General features: G+C 41.4%; 3 protein-coding genes across 3 annotated transcripts; all 3 read left to right on the top strand.

Annotated features, from left to right (window-relative positions):
- The first annotated feature begins 3,407 nt into the window (after nucleotides 1–3,407).
- LOC139189841 (uncharacterized) lies at nucleotides 3,408–4,550 on the top strand. The gene is made up of 2 exons (XM_070809079.1): nucleotides 3,408–3,960; nucleotides 4,048–4,550. Exons 1-2 carry the CDS (start codon nucleotides 3,408–3,410, stop codon nucleotides 4,548–4,550), a joined length of 1,056 nt encoding a protein of 351 aa, XP_070665180.1.
- Nucleotides 4,551–4,613: 63 nt separating this feature from the next.
- LOC114819992 (uncharacterized) lies at nucleotides 4,614–7,416 on the top strand. Its single transcript, XM_029089827.1, has 3 exons — nucleotides 4,614–5,634; nucleotides 5,779–6,899; nucleotides 7,099–7,416. The coding sequence occupies exons 1-3, from the start codon at nucleotides 4,614–4,616 to the stop codon at nucleotides 7,414–7,416; spliced, it is 2,460 nt and encodes an 819-aa protein (XP_028945660.1).
- A 4,399-nt stretch (nucleotides 7,417–11,815) lies between these two features.
- LOC103450033 (membrane magnesium transporter-like) lies at nucleotides 11,816–15,048 on the top strand. The gene is made up of 4 exons (XM_008389346.4): nucleotides 11,816–12,056; nucleotides 12,208–12,260; nucleotides 12,348–12,448; nucleotides 14,687–15,048. Exons 1-4 carry the CDS (start codon nucleotides 11,978–11,980, stop codon nucleotides 14,778–14,780), a joined length of 327 nt encoding a protein of 108 aa, XP_008387568.1. The 5' UTR covers nucleotides 11,816–11,977; the 3' UTR covers nucleotides 14,781–15,048.
- Nucleotides 15,049–15,112: the final 64 nt, after the last annotated feature.

Below are 15,112 nucleotides of genomic sequence, written 5' to 3'. Positions count from 1 at the left end.
TACTAAGCACAATTTTTTCAAAATAAAAAAAAATCTTGTTCGTGCATTTTATCTTCTTTTGTCATTTATCTTTTATTTCACCAAGCATGTTATCCATCTTTTTTCATAAATTTCACCCATTTTTGTCTATCGCCATCACAAAATTTTACCAACTAATATATAGGCTTTGTGATCTTTACGATGGAATCTACTTCATCTCAAAAACAATCACTTTGTGCGAGCTCAACAACTTTTGCCGTAGTGGTTCCATGGTCTAAGAACAACTAAAAAATCATTTGCATACAAGAACATACATTCTCAATTGTTTGTTGCAACAATATTTATGAGTGGATTGTGCTTTGTGTTTGACCATCTATTTGACATGATGGATACCCAGTGTGTGCGCCATGTCTGTTTAACAGGTTTCAACTCATTTTTAATATTAGTTTTATATGTATCCAACAGAGTAGTTCTAACTTGTTTACCCCTTAGGTTTATTATTTATGGTAGTGACCATCTCATGTGTGGGACCATGATTTTCTAGGGTCGGAGTAAGGTTGATTGGAATACAGTTATCTTAGAAGTCCAGTCATGGACTCGACAGCTCTAAGTGGAGCTGGATCAGACAAAGCAATGGTGCCACCATCACCCTGTTTCGGGGCAATAAGCTAAGCCCGAGCGACTCCGTTGGTATGACCATGCTTGTTTCACAAGTCACGTAATCTAATATGGATATGAAATCAATCAGATCCTTCATATGACTTGAAGTTCCTACAATCTTGGAACTGGCGTGCGCCGAAAGTAATCACAACTCCTAAGATGTTGCAATATTTACTTTTAGATATCCTCTAGGATTCTCTTGGCTTAGAACAAGGATTATATCCTAAAAAGGTCTCCCTTCCAATGATATAGATACATTCATGTAGGGTTCGTCCCTAATAATGCAATCTCGATACTATAATTCTCTTGCCCACTGGTTGAGTTTAAAACTGCTTATTAACTTGACCATCGGAGAGCCATTGACTAGCACACCCCTTGGTTTCAAGATTACTCACGGTTTTGCAGGTTACTCGGATTTGTACCTTCACCATTTGCGGCTTTACACAAATTTGGTTCCACCAATTGGTGCTTTCATTGAGAATGAACTCTTATTCCTCTCAACCAATCATGGTGGTTATGATTTTACCCTAAAGATACATACAATACATAAGATTTTTTTACAGTTTCTCCAACCCTTCTAATTTAAGATAGACTCTTCTCAACTCTTGATGACAACAACTTGAGCAAAATTTGAACAATTGGTAACTTCCCCTTGAAACTCAAAAAGATTCACAACAAGAATAATATCTCATTTCTTAAAATCTTCCGTCTTTGATACCATGTTACATGAAATACATTGTACCGGAACAACTTTGTAATAAACAAAAGATGACGATAAACCGCCAGCAAACAGCATAGACTCTGCAAAAATTTTCTCTCCGTGGTGAGAGCCCTCCGTTGTGAGCTCTATTCTCTCCTCTGTGAGAGTGTTCTTGTCGTAGCTTTTTAGGGGTCAGGCTCTCATTCTATGCGCCTTTACAACCGGAAGGTCGGAGGCTTGAAGGTCTGTCAGCAGAGGTTGGTGGCGGTTTAACTAAGAGCAGTTATTGCTCTGATAGTCTGTTTCTCAACCATGAGTGCAGTGGTTCGCATAGTGCCGTCTAACCTCAAATCAATCAAAATAGCGGGGATAACGAGCTCTCTAGCAAGCATTCACTATCTGGGTTTCAAAGAAAGAAGTACCAATTTCTCTGTCCTCTTTACCTTTACCCACACCCACAACATGAGTTCTATTTCTGAGGACGATCGAGTTTAGGTGCATTCGGCGATGGAGGATCTGGTCGTACACCTAGAGGAATCTTTAGAATTAACTCCGATGGAGCAAGGTGTGAAACTGGTGGGAGCGGTGTTACACGCGAAGCAACTCAACAAGTAGGGGGTCAGAAAAATTCTGCGGGCAGCTTGGAAAGAAATGGGAGAGATGTAAGTCAAATGGGTGAAAGATAATCTGTATATCATTATAGTGCCTGATGAGAACTCGGCTAGGCAAATTCTATCTCAGGTTCCCTGGGCTGTGATGAAAAAAAAAATTCAGTTAAAAGATGGTCCCAGGACTTAGCTTTGGAGGAAATTAAATGGGATTTGGTCCCCTTTTGGGTCCAAATCAGGGGCGTTCCGTTATGTCTCAGTTCGTCTTCAAACATCACAAGGTTAGCTATGGCTATTGGGCAAGTGGAGGAAGTGGAAGATCCGTCTATGGCATGTGGATTTCTGCGAGCGAAAGTGCTTGTTGATACTACTATGCCTCTCATCACGGGATGTTGGTTGCCCAGTAAACAGAAGCAGGACACCTGGATTGAATTTAGCTATGAAAGACTCCAGGATTTTTGCTACAGGTGTGGAAGAATTGGGCATATGAATACGGATTGCCCATTTGAGCAACATCGGGGTGGTGGAAATGGTTATGGGGATTGGTTAAAAGCTGCCCCGATTCGGGAAATTATTGAACGTCCGAGACCAGCTCAAACCAATCTTAGCGGACGGAAAACGACGGGTATGAAGAGATTGATAGAGAGTGGAGGTGGAGGGCAGCGCGTGGGATGCAGGGCGACCCCGTCGAGTGAAGCTAATGTGGCAAGCACGGAGGGCCCCACACACATTGAAGCGGCTCGCATTCCCAGTGAAATGCAGACCTGGAGACAGATTGGAGGGTCTAACATCGTGGATCTCAAGAAGGGGTCTTGTCCGTGGGCCCTAGCTGAACACCTGCACGTGATCAATGGTCAGTTAGGTCGGGCTTCTGGCTTACTGGGCCCTCAATCTAGTAGAACTCTAGACTTTCACATCCCGCTGGATTTGAGCCCATCAGTAAGACTTGTTCACCTGGATGAGGGTCCGTATGGCGTTACTGGGCGACCCACGGCTGGCTCGAGTCTGACGGAGGACGCGGAAGCCCAAGACGAGATTCATCTTAAATCAACAACGGGTATGGAGAACCCAATGATGCACGTCATTCAGACACCTTTACTGGTTTCTTATACATAAAGGACAGTCCTCCCCCGTAAAGGTTCCAAACAGAAGAGAATGCTAGAATTACAACATGCAAACTTGGCTCTCTCTGTCACGAAGAAGATAAAGAAGGGAGATGGTGGTATTCCGCAACAAGATAAAACGCGATTTCGGAATCTTTGTGTCCAGGCCAGGTACTTGGAGGGGGAGCGGGACTCATTGGTGCAGAAACCTTTTCTGGAGTTTCATTCTAACAGCCCAGCCCATGGAGTTTTTTCGGAGAAAAGTGGAGACATAGAGCAGAGGTTTAGTACGGAGCAACAGCATGATGGTTCATCTCGTGGCGGTGGCGGCTGGCCCCTAACAGCCGCAAGGCAGCCATGAATTACCTTCTTTGGAACTGCCGTGGTCTAGGGTCGGACCCGGTAGTTCGGGCCCTTCGTGGGCTGATCAGGAAACATAGACCCTCTATGATCTTTTTATCTGAGACGAAAATGAAGGATCATAGGATTGATGGTATTCGTCGGCATATGGGGTACTCTTTTGGCTTCCATGTTTCGCCTATTGGTCGAGCAGGGGGATTAATTTTATGGTGGCATGAGTCGATGAATGTTAATATCCTCTTTTCTTCTACTCACATTATTGATGTGTGTTTCTGCATGGAGGATTGTCGCTCCTGGGTGCGTTGTACTTTTGTTTATGGTACGCCGTACAGAAGAGAAAAGATGGATTTCTGGAATTGGATGACTAACTACTTTGGTCCGACGGATATTCCCTGGCTTTGTGGTGGGGATTTCAATGAGTTTGTGTGGGACCATGAGAAATCTGGGGGAGCTCGTGTTCTTTACAATAGACCTGGATACTTGAACAATTTCTTGAATGCGGCTAATTTGATGGATCTGGGGTTCATTGGTCCGAAGTTCACGTGGCGTGGTATGCGGTATGGTAATCTTGTTGAGGAAAGGTTAGACAGGGCGGCTGTTAACTTTCTTTGGCAAAATCTTTGACCTCATACTTCAGTCCTTCATGAGACAGTGATTGGCTCGGACCATTGCCCAATCGTGGTTCAATCCCAGCCCTCTGCGCGTAAGGGTAAACGAATATTCCGTTTTGAGGCTTTCTGGGCTAAGGAGGAGGATTGTAGGGATTTGGTGACAAAGTGTTGGAGCTCTCTAGGTAAGGGGCGGTGGCTCGATACGTGGCATCAGAAACTCTCAATCTGTAAATCTCATTTAATCACTTGGAGTCGAAACAAGTTTAAGAAGCGCGGTTTGGAAATCGAGGAGTTGGTGCATCATCTGGATTTGCTTCAGCTTCATTGGGAGGATAATGTTGAGGAGATACAAGTCGTCTTTAATCGCATTGATCAGTTGCGTGAACAGGAGGAACTATATTGGTTGCAGAGGTTTAGAGTCAACTGGTTACGTGATGGTGACGCCAATACTGCTTTCTTCCATCGCACGACTCTTCAAAGGAGACGGGTTAATTCAATTGTTAGGTTGAAAGATGTGGATGGCCAATGAGTGGATGATGGTAGGAGGGTCTTCACCTTAGTGGATGATCACTTTCAATCCCTTTATACTTCCATGGGTAGTAGGGATTGGGGTAATATACTCAACTGTTTGGAGCCTATGGTTTCGGAGTTAATGAATGCTGATCTTATCAAGCCTGTTTCTGAGGAGGAGATTAAGGCTGCTGTTCATCAAATGGGGGGTTTGAAGGCTCCGGGACCGGACGGGTTTCAAGGTATTTTTTATCACTCCTTCTGGGACATTATTGTTGCTGAGGTGAATGGTTTGGTGATGGATTTCATGCAGGGTGTGGGTAACTCTCGAAGCATTAACTCTACGTACTTAGTTTTGATTCCTAAAGTCCCTACTCCTGAACTGGTGTCCCAATATCGTCCTATCAGTCTTTGCAATTTCTCTTTTAAGATTCTTTCCAAGGTGTTGGCAAATCGTTTGCAACCTTTGCTGCCTCTGTTAATCTCACCTATGCAGAACGTTTTTATTGCGGATAGGCAAATTCAGGAGAACCTTGGGCTTGCTCATGAATTGTTCCATTTCTTGAAGCTGAGGAAAACTAAGCAGAAGTTTGAGATGTGTGTTAAATTGGACATGCAAAAGGCGTATGACCGAGTTGAATGGGACTTCTTGGAAGCGGTTTTGTTGAAACTCGGTTTTAGTCGTGACTGGACCAATTTGGTCATGAACTGTGTGCGTACGGTGAAGTTTGCGATCTTACTGAATGGTCAGCCTGGGAAATGGTTTTCTCCCTCTCGTGGAATCCGTCAAGGAGACCCTCTCTCTCCGTATTTGTTTCTTATGGTTAGTGATGTTCTTTCCCGTATGATTCAGAGGGGAGTAGACGATATGCGGCTTAACGGTATCCACATGAATCCTCGTGGTCCTTGTATTTCGCACCTGTTTTTCGCGGATGATACTTTAATCTGCCTTCAGGCGACTCAGAGAAATGGTGAAAATATTATGCATATCCTCAACCAGTATTGTTTGGCCTCGGGTCAGATGATGAATCTTCAAAAGTCTAGTGTGTACTTTGGTCGGAACACTCCAGCTCAGGTGAGGTCGCAGCTTGGCTCCTTATTAGGTATGCCGTCGGTGTCCGACCCGGGGGTGTACCTTGGGCTGCCTGCCATTTGAGGAAGATCTAAGCGTAGTAGCCTTGCTTTTGTGAAAGGGGGAGTGTTGGGAAAGATTCAGGGCTGGAAGCAATCTGCTCTCTCTTTTGCAGGGAAGGAAGTTTTACTGAAGGCTGTTGTTCAAGCTATTCCTACCTACCATATGAATTTATTTAAATTCCCGGTTGCTGTTTGCAAAGACCTAGACTCTATGTCCGCGGGCTTTTTGTGGGGTGACTGTGGTGGGCATAGGAGGATTCATTGGGTGAATTGGGATACTCTGGGTCGGCCTAAATATGAAGGGGGTTTGGGATTTCGGAATTTCCAGGACTTCAATGATGCGTTGTTAGTCAAACAATGCTGGTGTTTGATTCTTAATCCTAATTCGTTATGGGCTCAGACGCTAAAGGCACGGTACTTCCTTCACTCTTCCTTCTTGGATGCGAAGTTAGGAAGTCGTGCCTTTTGGGCTTGGGCTAGCCTTCCCGTGGGTCGTGACATTCTGAAAAATGGAGCTCACTGGCAGATTCTGAATGGCAAGGATACTCGGCTTTGGGTTGATAGATGGCTACCCTCTCTTCCTCTTGGGCATCCTATTCCCAGTTCTCCCACTTCTGTCACTTTGAATACCAAGGTCTCCTCCCTTATCTGCCCGAGTACCAAGTCGTGGGACATTGAATTTTTACGTCCGTTCATTTCTGAGGTGGAACTAAAAGCTATTTATGATATTCCTTTGGGGAATTGTTCTCGCCGGGACCGATTGATCTGGACGTCGAGTAGGTTGGGTAATTATTCGGTCCGGTCGGGTTATCACTGGATCCATTCCTCATGGGAGTTGACGAGGGCTCCTGCTTCTGTCGTCACAAGTACTTTGGGGACCTCGTTTTGGAAAGCTATTTGGCATGCTAAAGCCCCGCCGAAAATTCGTCATTTTTTATGGCGAGCTGTTAGTGAGGCTTTGGCCACTGTGGGGGGTTTGTTTAAGCGCAGGTCTGCTTCATCTCCCATGTGTCCTATTTGTAAGACTCAGGAGGAATCAGTGCTTCATTTGCTGCTGAGGTGTCCTTGGGTTGAGCCAATTTGGTATGGTGGTCCGCTTGGTCTTCGGAGGGTTGGTGAAGGTGTGTCTTCTTATCATCACTGGCTCAGTGTTTTGATCAACCATACTCCTAATCTTCAGGACCGATCGAGGCTTCTCTCTGTCATTGCTTTCTCTTGCTGGTACATTTGGAAGGTTAGATGTAATTTTATCTTTAAGGCTTCGGCCTTAGCTCCCTCCCAGGTGCTGCATTCTATCTCTTTCTCCTTGGGTTCTTTTTTGGAGGTGCAGGTTCCTTTGTCCCGATCCCGACCTTCCCCCATTCTAGATCCTCGTTGGTCCCCCCCCATCTGCTCCCTTCATTAAAGTTAATGTTGATGCTAGCTGGTGTCAGTTTGATGGTATGGCTAGGTTGGCTGCGGTGCTGAGGGATCATAATGGGCTTTTTGTTGCGGCCCACAAGTGGTCTATTGGTGCTCCGTTTGTGGTGTTCGCTGAAGCTTTGGCGATGCTAAAGGGCTGTGAGTTGGCGGCTGAGTTGGGTTTTCGGTGGATTGTTGCTGAATCGGACTCGCTTGAGGTAGTCTCGTCTTTGAAGGGTGATATTGCCCAGGGCAGCTGGGAAGTATTCCCCATCCTAGAATCTATTTTATGGTTGGGGAATTCTTTTCAGGGCTGTCGCTGGTCTTGGGTTCCAAGACTGGCCAATTAGTCGGCGGACCATCTGGCGTCGAGGTCTAATTTGGAGATGTGCGGCATCATTTGGGTCAGGCGACCCCCATCTTCTTTGGTTCACATTCTTAACAAAGATGGTCTTCCTTGCCCTCCGTAAGTGGTTTTTGGTTTGGGTGTGTGTTGGGACGACGTCTCACCTTTGTGGTAGCGTCCTTGTTCTGTTGTTCTCCCTCACACAGCCCTTTGTTTGTTTTGCTGTGCTTGCCCTTGTGTGGGCTCTCTGTTTTTCTGTTGGCTTTTGGCCTGTGCTCTTATAACATCCCTTCCAAAAAAATAAACAAAAGATGACAGGAAATTCAAAATGTGGAGACCATTAAGCAATAAACGAATTATTAAAATGTTCAATTGTCATGAAGCATAGCCTCATCATGCTAAAACAACACAATGTCAGCTGTAATCGAACATCATAATCTCCTAAATGTCGTTCATAAATTTAAACTAACATTACCAAGAAGCATTATGTACCTGCAAAAGCCTATGCAACAAACAATTTAGGATTTGTTTTTGTCGGGTTTTTCCAGCCCGTGATGAATTGTCCTAAGGATTTGTTTTCTCATACTCCAATTGGGAAATATAGTCTTGGAGAATTAAATTGTTTTCCAATTGAAATTGTTTCTCGATTGGAGTGGTTTTCCTAATTGGAGTTAGTTTCCCAATTGGAGTAGTTATCCTAATTGGAGTTATTTACCCAATTTAAACTATTTACCTACTTTAAACTATTTAATCAAAAGATGTTCCATCAAGGGAGTCTGGTCATGGATACTGTGATTCAGAAAGCCTAGTCATGAGAAGTCTGATCAAGAAGAGTTTGGTCAAGAGAAGTTCAATCAAGGAAAGTCTGATCATAAGTAGTTTCAATCAGGATGACCCTGGTTACAAATAGTTCAACCTGGGGAGTTTGGTTATGAGTAGTTCAATTAGAATAAGCCTGGTTATGAATAGTTTGATTAAAGGGAGTCTGGTCATGAGTAATTCAATCAGGGGAAGCCTGATTATGAGAAGTTTGATTAAAATGAGCAATCCTATTTTGGTATACCTTGCTCATGGTCTGTAAGGGAGATTGTTGGGTTTTTACAGCCCATAATGAGTTGTCCTAAGGCTATTGGGAAATATAGTCTTAGAGGATTAAATTGTTTTCCCAATTGAAGTTGTTTCTCAATTGGTGTGGTTTTCCCAATTGGAGTTGGTTTTCCAATTGGAATGGTTTTCCCAGTTGGAGTTGTTTTCCCAATTAAGGTTGTTTACCCAATTAAAGTTTGAGTTGTTTACCCAACTGAAGTTTATTTATCAAATTTAAATTGTTTACCTCGTTTAAATTGCTTGCCCAATTTAAGTTGTTTTCCTAATTGGGATTAGTTTCTCAATTGGAGAAAGATTTATAACTAGATTCCATTTACAATTAGTAATCCTTATTGAAGAAGACTTTTATTATGTTTATATAAAGGGGCTATTGTACTAGTTTTGAATTTGGAGCAAAGCAATAATTTGTATACCACTCAAGGACATAGAGTGAGAGAAGAGCTAAGTGTGTGCAAGAGGAAAAAAAAAAGAGATAAGAGTATATTTCTTACTCTTGTTCTTTCAGGTTTTCGTGAAGTCTTAATCCTAGAGGCTTGGGTAGATTATCCGTTGTACTCGTTATTGATATGCTATAAAAGATTGTTGTTGTAGTTGCCCCGTGGAAGAGGCACATATAACCGAACCATGTTAATTCTTGGTGTTGTTTATCTTGGTTATTTTGTTTTCGATTTCTCAAATTTGTTCTGTTTTTTCCGTTCTTAAATGTATATTCACAACAACACTGTAGCAAGAACAACTCTAGCCCCGGATTGGTGTAAATACTTAATTGTTAATATCGCATTGGATTGGAATCTCTATTGTTCCACTTTTGCAGCAAGTTCCTCCCTTTGGAAATTTTCTCAGAGTCTACAAGTGAGGCAAGGAACTCAATCATCCTCCATTGGCCTAAAACAGCAAAATCCAATTGAAAAAATTGAAAATTAATCACATTAAACAAAAAAAAGAAGTGAAATTTAGCTGGTGGATTAGAGTTTTGAGTAAATTACCTTACACTTAAATGCTAAATTAATGGCAAGGAAATTTGCTCTGAGATACACTGAAACAGTGACGTTTGGGAGAAATGCCTGAGGATGTGGGAAAGAAGCAGTGACGTTATGGAAAGAACCTGAGAATTTGGGAGAGTTGGGGGTAGGGTGGGTAAACGGGTAAAGGAATCGTAGGTCGGGGTGGGTACGGGCCGGTTGCAAATGTTTTAGAAAATAAACGGGGCGGGGCGGGGCGGAGTGGGCCCATGCCATTTACGGGGCGGGCCGAGTCCTAAACCCTAGAAAAACGAGGCCCGGACCAACCCATTTCTAATTATAATGAACGGTCGAGATTGAATGATAACCTATCATCCAATCTGAACAGTTAGTTTCTAAACTTTCTACCCTAGTCATCCCAAGTCCAGGTTTCTAGAATCAGTCTCACTCCCACCTTTCCACCATCCGTCACTCCCTCGACTTCGACGACATCCTAGAGAACCCAGCCCATCACCACCGTCACGACCAACGACACCACCCATCTAGCCATCATTCTCGATGACATCCTAGAGAACCTAGGTCCTAGAACCACGTTGGCTCAATTCTCTCCTCTTCGACAACACCATCGCATTCGCAACCACCATCACCCCATCACTGTCGTCGAGAACACTGCTACCAGCCATCATCCCTCTAAAATTTAGGTAATTTTGAATTAGGGTTTTGTTATTAATGTGAATTTCTGGTGTAGTGATTGTAGGGTTTTTAAATTAGAATTTGTAGATTGATGAATATCGAGAATTTTCGTGGGTGTTGATTTTACTGGGTTCATTTGCCCTCCAATTGGGTATTGGGTATTCATTTTCGTGGGTGTTGGGGTTATGGGAAGGAGGGGCAAATGGCTATAATCGATGCAGGTCAAGAGCTAATATCAAGTTGAGCTTCACATTCCTCTGTCTCTAAAGCTTTAAATATTTGCAAGTAATGTTTTCGTTAATTTACATTTTGTGATTTAAGTCATTGCAAATGATCATTCGTAGGTAATCGCATTATCATTTGTTAGAGTTTAGTTTGAATGTTTTCCCCTAGTATTGTTTGTTGTATTGAATTGCGGAGGAATTATTGTTAAACTAGTGTCATTGTTATAGTACATGGATAATAGATGAAATTGTGGTTTGTTGATATTGTCTGATTCACAATTACGGTTTATGATTTTGGTTATTTTTCAAACAACTCCGCGTATTCGTTCTATGTATTTTGTAGTTTCTATTTACAATTACTTAACAGAAGGTGGTGTTTTGTTCATGATATCATCCTTTATATGATGCACAGGGTTTAACTAAAGCAAAAAGGTTGCTAGAAGCATTTGTTTTACTTAAGTTAATTGTGAAATTGAAACAATGAAATTTGTTCTTGGGGTGGGGAATAGTTTCTTGTGGTTCATGCTTTTACATGATTAGCTCCTATATGGAAATTTTCCAAGGTGAAAAAACAACTTGTATTTAAGAGCTACTTGCTTCTTTTACTTGGAAAGTGCTTCTTTTACTTGGAAAGAAGCAATATAATTACTACTACAAGATAGGGAAAGGAGCTAGATCACTATGGTTACTGCCTTATGTTAGCACTTTGCACTTCCATTATGTAAATTCCCTTGAGTGCCTGTGGGCAACAATTTATAATGGCATTCTCCATTGTCTTGCAATTATGCAATAGGATTCTTTTTTTTGTTGGTAAATGCAATAGGAGTTTAAGTACTGCAAACGCTTTACCAATGTTTTCCTTGTTTAATACACTAGGATAAGTAGACTTCTCCTCTTATTTTGTCCTAGAAGACAAGGGATTCATCATACAATAGAACCTTAATGATAGATTGAAGAGTGCGATTGTGAATCTATAGTGGAATTAGATAATTTATCCTGTTTTCTGTGTTTGTACCTCATTTTGTAACTCTTATAGGGAATTACAGGCCCAATCATGTTCATATGAAAAAAAGGTTACTGCACTAGACAGGGTGTTCTTTGTAATGTTTGGATTGGATGTGAATCTGTGCAGGGATGTAATTTATGCAAGTTGTAAAATCTGCATATTGCACTAGTGGTGAATTTGTGCAAATTTTAAGTTTTTTTTTCACAAAAAAAAAAAAAAAAACCCAATGGACCCTTGGACCCGGCCAGGCCCGTCTCTTTTAAACTCGAGTCCAATCCGGTCCCTTCAAAATTGGGCCCGGCCCGGCCCTAGTTGGGGGAGAGACGGTTGCATGAAAAGAGATCAACGACGTGTCGTAAAGAATGAAACGGTTCGTAGTAAGAACTGATTCATAAGACGGCATGTAGTTTCCCAAGTATTAATTCGCAGCTTCTACAAAGCGAAGCAAAACGGGGAAGAAGCTCTCAGTGTGGACTGGAGAAGAAAAGCCAAACGACAATTCGTGCTTGCATCGTTAACGACGTCGTTTAGGGCCGATACCGGAGTTCTAGCCTGCTCGAGATCGCAGCCAGAATGGCGATGAGTTTGGGCTTCGTTGTTGGCATCTTGGGCGTTGTAATTCTCTCTCATGCCGCTTATTCAACCGTTCAATGTAAGCCCTAACCTTCTGTATATCTATATATCTATATGTGTGTGTGTGTGTGTGTGTATATGTATTTAAAGATCGATTTGCAGTAGTTGAGTAAATTTTTTTAGGGGTTTTGTGTGATTGAAATTGGACTGTTTGATTGATTTGATTGCAGACAGAGGATTGTTGAAGATTATGGAGGAAGAGTTTCCAGGACCTCCATTGACTGTAAGATTTAGCAAAAACAAATTCTGAAAATTGTTCTGATTGTGTTTTAGGTGCTTATTTGTCTAAAAGGGTTTGTTGGGGATACAGGTGGTGGCTGAATTGCTTCTAGGGTTAGTGTTCTGTATGTGGGCGGCACTTACTGTCCCGGGCACATTTCTTTCGATTCATCCCCATTCTGAAGAGAATCGGTATGTTTATGCGTTTTATTCTGTTCAACATCTGACTTAGATTTGAGTTCAGGGTGTGATTGGACTTATTTTCGATTGAATTGAAAGTTGAAGTAAACTGTAATCATTGTGTTATGCTTATGCACTTTGCATATAATACGGTCTAGAATATCATGTTTGCGAATTTGTGATTTGGCAAGGATTGGATCGAAAGAAGACGTCAACAATTTCAAATTTTATGTTTGATTCAATGTTTTAAAAGGCTTGCCTCAGGGTGCGCTTAGGTGCCCTCTGAGGCTGGGCTTCAGGGTTGCCGCCTCTGTTTTGAGGGAGTGGGAGTAAGGCTTCGCTGGAGCCGCCTAGGCAGCCAAAGGCGCACCTCAGGTTTTTTTTTTTTTTTTTTTAAACTCCCAAACCCAAATTTTGGGTAGGGTTTTAACTGCCTCATACCTCTTCCTTGCATTATCGTCTCTCTGCCTTTTTATTCTGATTTTTATTTTTTATATAATGGATGTGTGTGTTATCTGCGTGCATTGTTATATGTGTGCTGATTACGCTTTTCATCTTTTATTATATATATATATATATATATATATAATATAATGTGTCTATATATGTGTGTATATATATTTATAATATATTCGTGTGCTTAGAGTGATTATTGGTTAATAATCTTCTTTTTTTTTTAATATAATATATGTGTACGCTCAGTGTATGTATTAAAAAATTTAGGTCCTATGAGGCCTTCGCGTCACGCGTCAAGCCTAGGCCGGGCTATCCCTCGGGCGCCTCGCCCACGCCTCACGCTTTTAATACACTGGTTTGATTATAGTCAGATTGAGAAAATAGAGACCATAAAGTAAAAAACGGGAACTTTGAATATTCCCTTGTGCTTGGTTAAGTTGAAATAAAGAGAATATGTTAATACTTTGGGAACTTTATTAAATCTTAATTTAATTGGAAGATAGACTTTGAGAAGAAAACCCTGGAGTTAAATCCTTTTCTTTTATATTTTCACTAATAATAGGATAATGGAAAGATAAAGGCCGATTGGATTGAAATAAAGAGAATGTGTGTTGATTGAAGAAATGGATGCCAACTCCAAATTTTGTCCGAGTATTATCTTCTTCCACCAACTTGGACAGATTTGGAGGTTGACATCCATTTCTTCAAGCGCAGAGAGTAGTTCTTTGCTTTCTTGATTATCGATAAACCCAACATAGGCTAAGAGCGGAATTTGTATATCTCCTTGTAGTGGGGCTTATGGATAAGGTTATTAGCTGTTGTTCCCATGTCCTTCTGAAGATTGTGGAGCAATGCTCCCTTACAGATTGAAAACGGAACTTTCTTTCTGTAAATTTATTGTAAAGTAAGAGAGAATATTCTGCAGTTTTTTGGCGATGCAGTAGATAGTTTCACATTCTTAGTTAACTGAGAAGTTGAATGCTATTCAAATGGGAATGCACTGACATGCTCCCTGTTGTTATTGGTGAAACATGTTGCAAATATGCAAATGGGAGTTATCTGAAAAAAAGGTCGACCACATAACAAAAAACTTATTATCGAGATAAAATTGGGATGTGAGAGTAGTGGGATAAAGGGAGGGAAGTTTGTAAAGAGATACAAAACGTAGGGATTAAAATCTTGAGTTTAGAGACAAAAAAAGGGCGAGTGCAATATAGCTTTTGACTTTTTTTAATATAAGATGACCATCAATTTACGTAATGCATATAGAAGCTGCCCTTAATAATTTTGGGCAACTATCTCTTATAAAAGATAATAGTTAAAGGCAACCTACGAATGAGCCTGATATTGGACTTCACTTGTAAACTATCTGGGTTTGTTTAGTAATTGGGAAATATATTGTAACCCTCTTTGCATGGCCAGATACTTTAAGGTTACTCGAAGATGTGGTTGACCTTAATTTGTCTCCCATCAGTTATCAAGTTCATTTTTCCTTGCATAAGTAACTTTTAATGCATCAGTAAGACTGAGGGCTAATCCTTGATGCATATTCATAGAGATGGGTGGATAACAAATGCGTACTCTTCAACAAGGAAAGAACCAGCTATGTCTGCGCTTTTTAGGCATAAACTTTGCAAGAGAAACTGTGTGAATGAAATATGTCAGTTGCTATTTATTCCACGGTTTCAGCACTGGAAATTCAGAGTTGTGGAGTGATAGCTAATTTGACATTGGAATTGGTATATGCAAGATGTTTGATCAGATATTTGACATTCGTTTATTTTTGGAGTGCAGGATTGTTTCTCTACCAGACAACCTTGACTTTATGATTTTCAACCATCGTGCCAGAGTGTTACCTGTGGAGATGGATTTGAAGTTCAAACACTGAGGTTTTTTCAATCAAGCGAACTGGGACCGATTTCAGTTTCTTTCTTGGCCTTTAAAAGGGTAGAATGGCAGCATTTGGCAGATCAGTTGGCATATGTTGCTTTACATTTCATACTTGTCTCGGACTGTGCTCTTGTATTTTCTCTTAACATCTGTAGCCCCCCTACCAAAGACAGATACCTGCCGACTTTCTCGTTGCCAATGAGATTTTCCACTTGGAGATTTTCCAGCTTTCTAATTATAATTCCAATGAGATTTGCTCGTCTCAATTTATCCTTATACTTGCATGGCGAGAAAAGAAGTGGGAAAACCGCTTTCCATTTTTCTCTACTT

Source organism: Malus domestica, chromosome 12 (genome assembly GCF_042453785.1).
Source record: "Malus domestica chromosome 12, GDT2T_hap1".
Classification (NCBI taxonomy): domain Eukaryota; kingdom Viridiplantae; phylum Streptophyta; class Magnoliopsida; order Rosales; family Rosaceae; genus Malus; species Malus domestica.
This window is presented reverse-complemented; position numbering and strand designations above follow the sequence as displayed.

Excerpts from the sequence above, each read along its gene's own strand:
- LOC139189841 (XM_070809079.1), top strand. The coding sequence starts at position 3,408 with ATGAATTACCTTCTTTGGAACTGCCGTGGTCTAGGGTCGGACCCGGTA. Across the intron at positions 3,961-4,047 it reads TCCGAAGTTCACGTGGCGTG|TCCTTCATGAGACAGTGATT; the intron begins GTATGCGGTATG and ends CTCATACTTCAG.
- LOC114819992 (XM_029089827.1), top strand. The coding sequence starts at position 4,614 with ATGGGTAGTAGGGATTGGGGTAATATACTCAACTGTTTGGAGCCTATG. Across the intron at positions 5,635-5,778 it reads GCAGCTTGGCTCCTTATTAG|GGAAGGAAGTTTTACTGAAG; the intron begins GTATGCCGTCGG and ends TCTCTTTTGCAG. Across the intron at positions 6,900-7,098 it reads CTTGCTGGTACATTTGGAAG|TTTGATGGTATGGCTAGGTT; the intron begins GTTAGATGTAAT and ends AGCTGGTGTCAG.
- LOC103450033 (XM_008389346.4), top strand. The coding sequence starts at position 11,978 with ATGGCGATGAGTTTGGGCTTCGTTGTTGGCATCTTGGGCGTTGTAATT. Across the intron at positions 12,057-12,207 it reads CGCTTATTCAACCGTTCAAT|ACAGAGGATTGTTGAAGATT; the intron begins GTAAGCCCTAAC and ends ATTTGATTGCAG. Across the intron at positions 12,449-14,686 it reads CCCCATTCTGAAGAGAATCG|GATTGTTTCTCTACCAGACA; the intron begins GTATGTTTATGC and ends TTTGGAGTGCAG.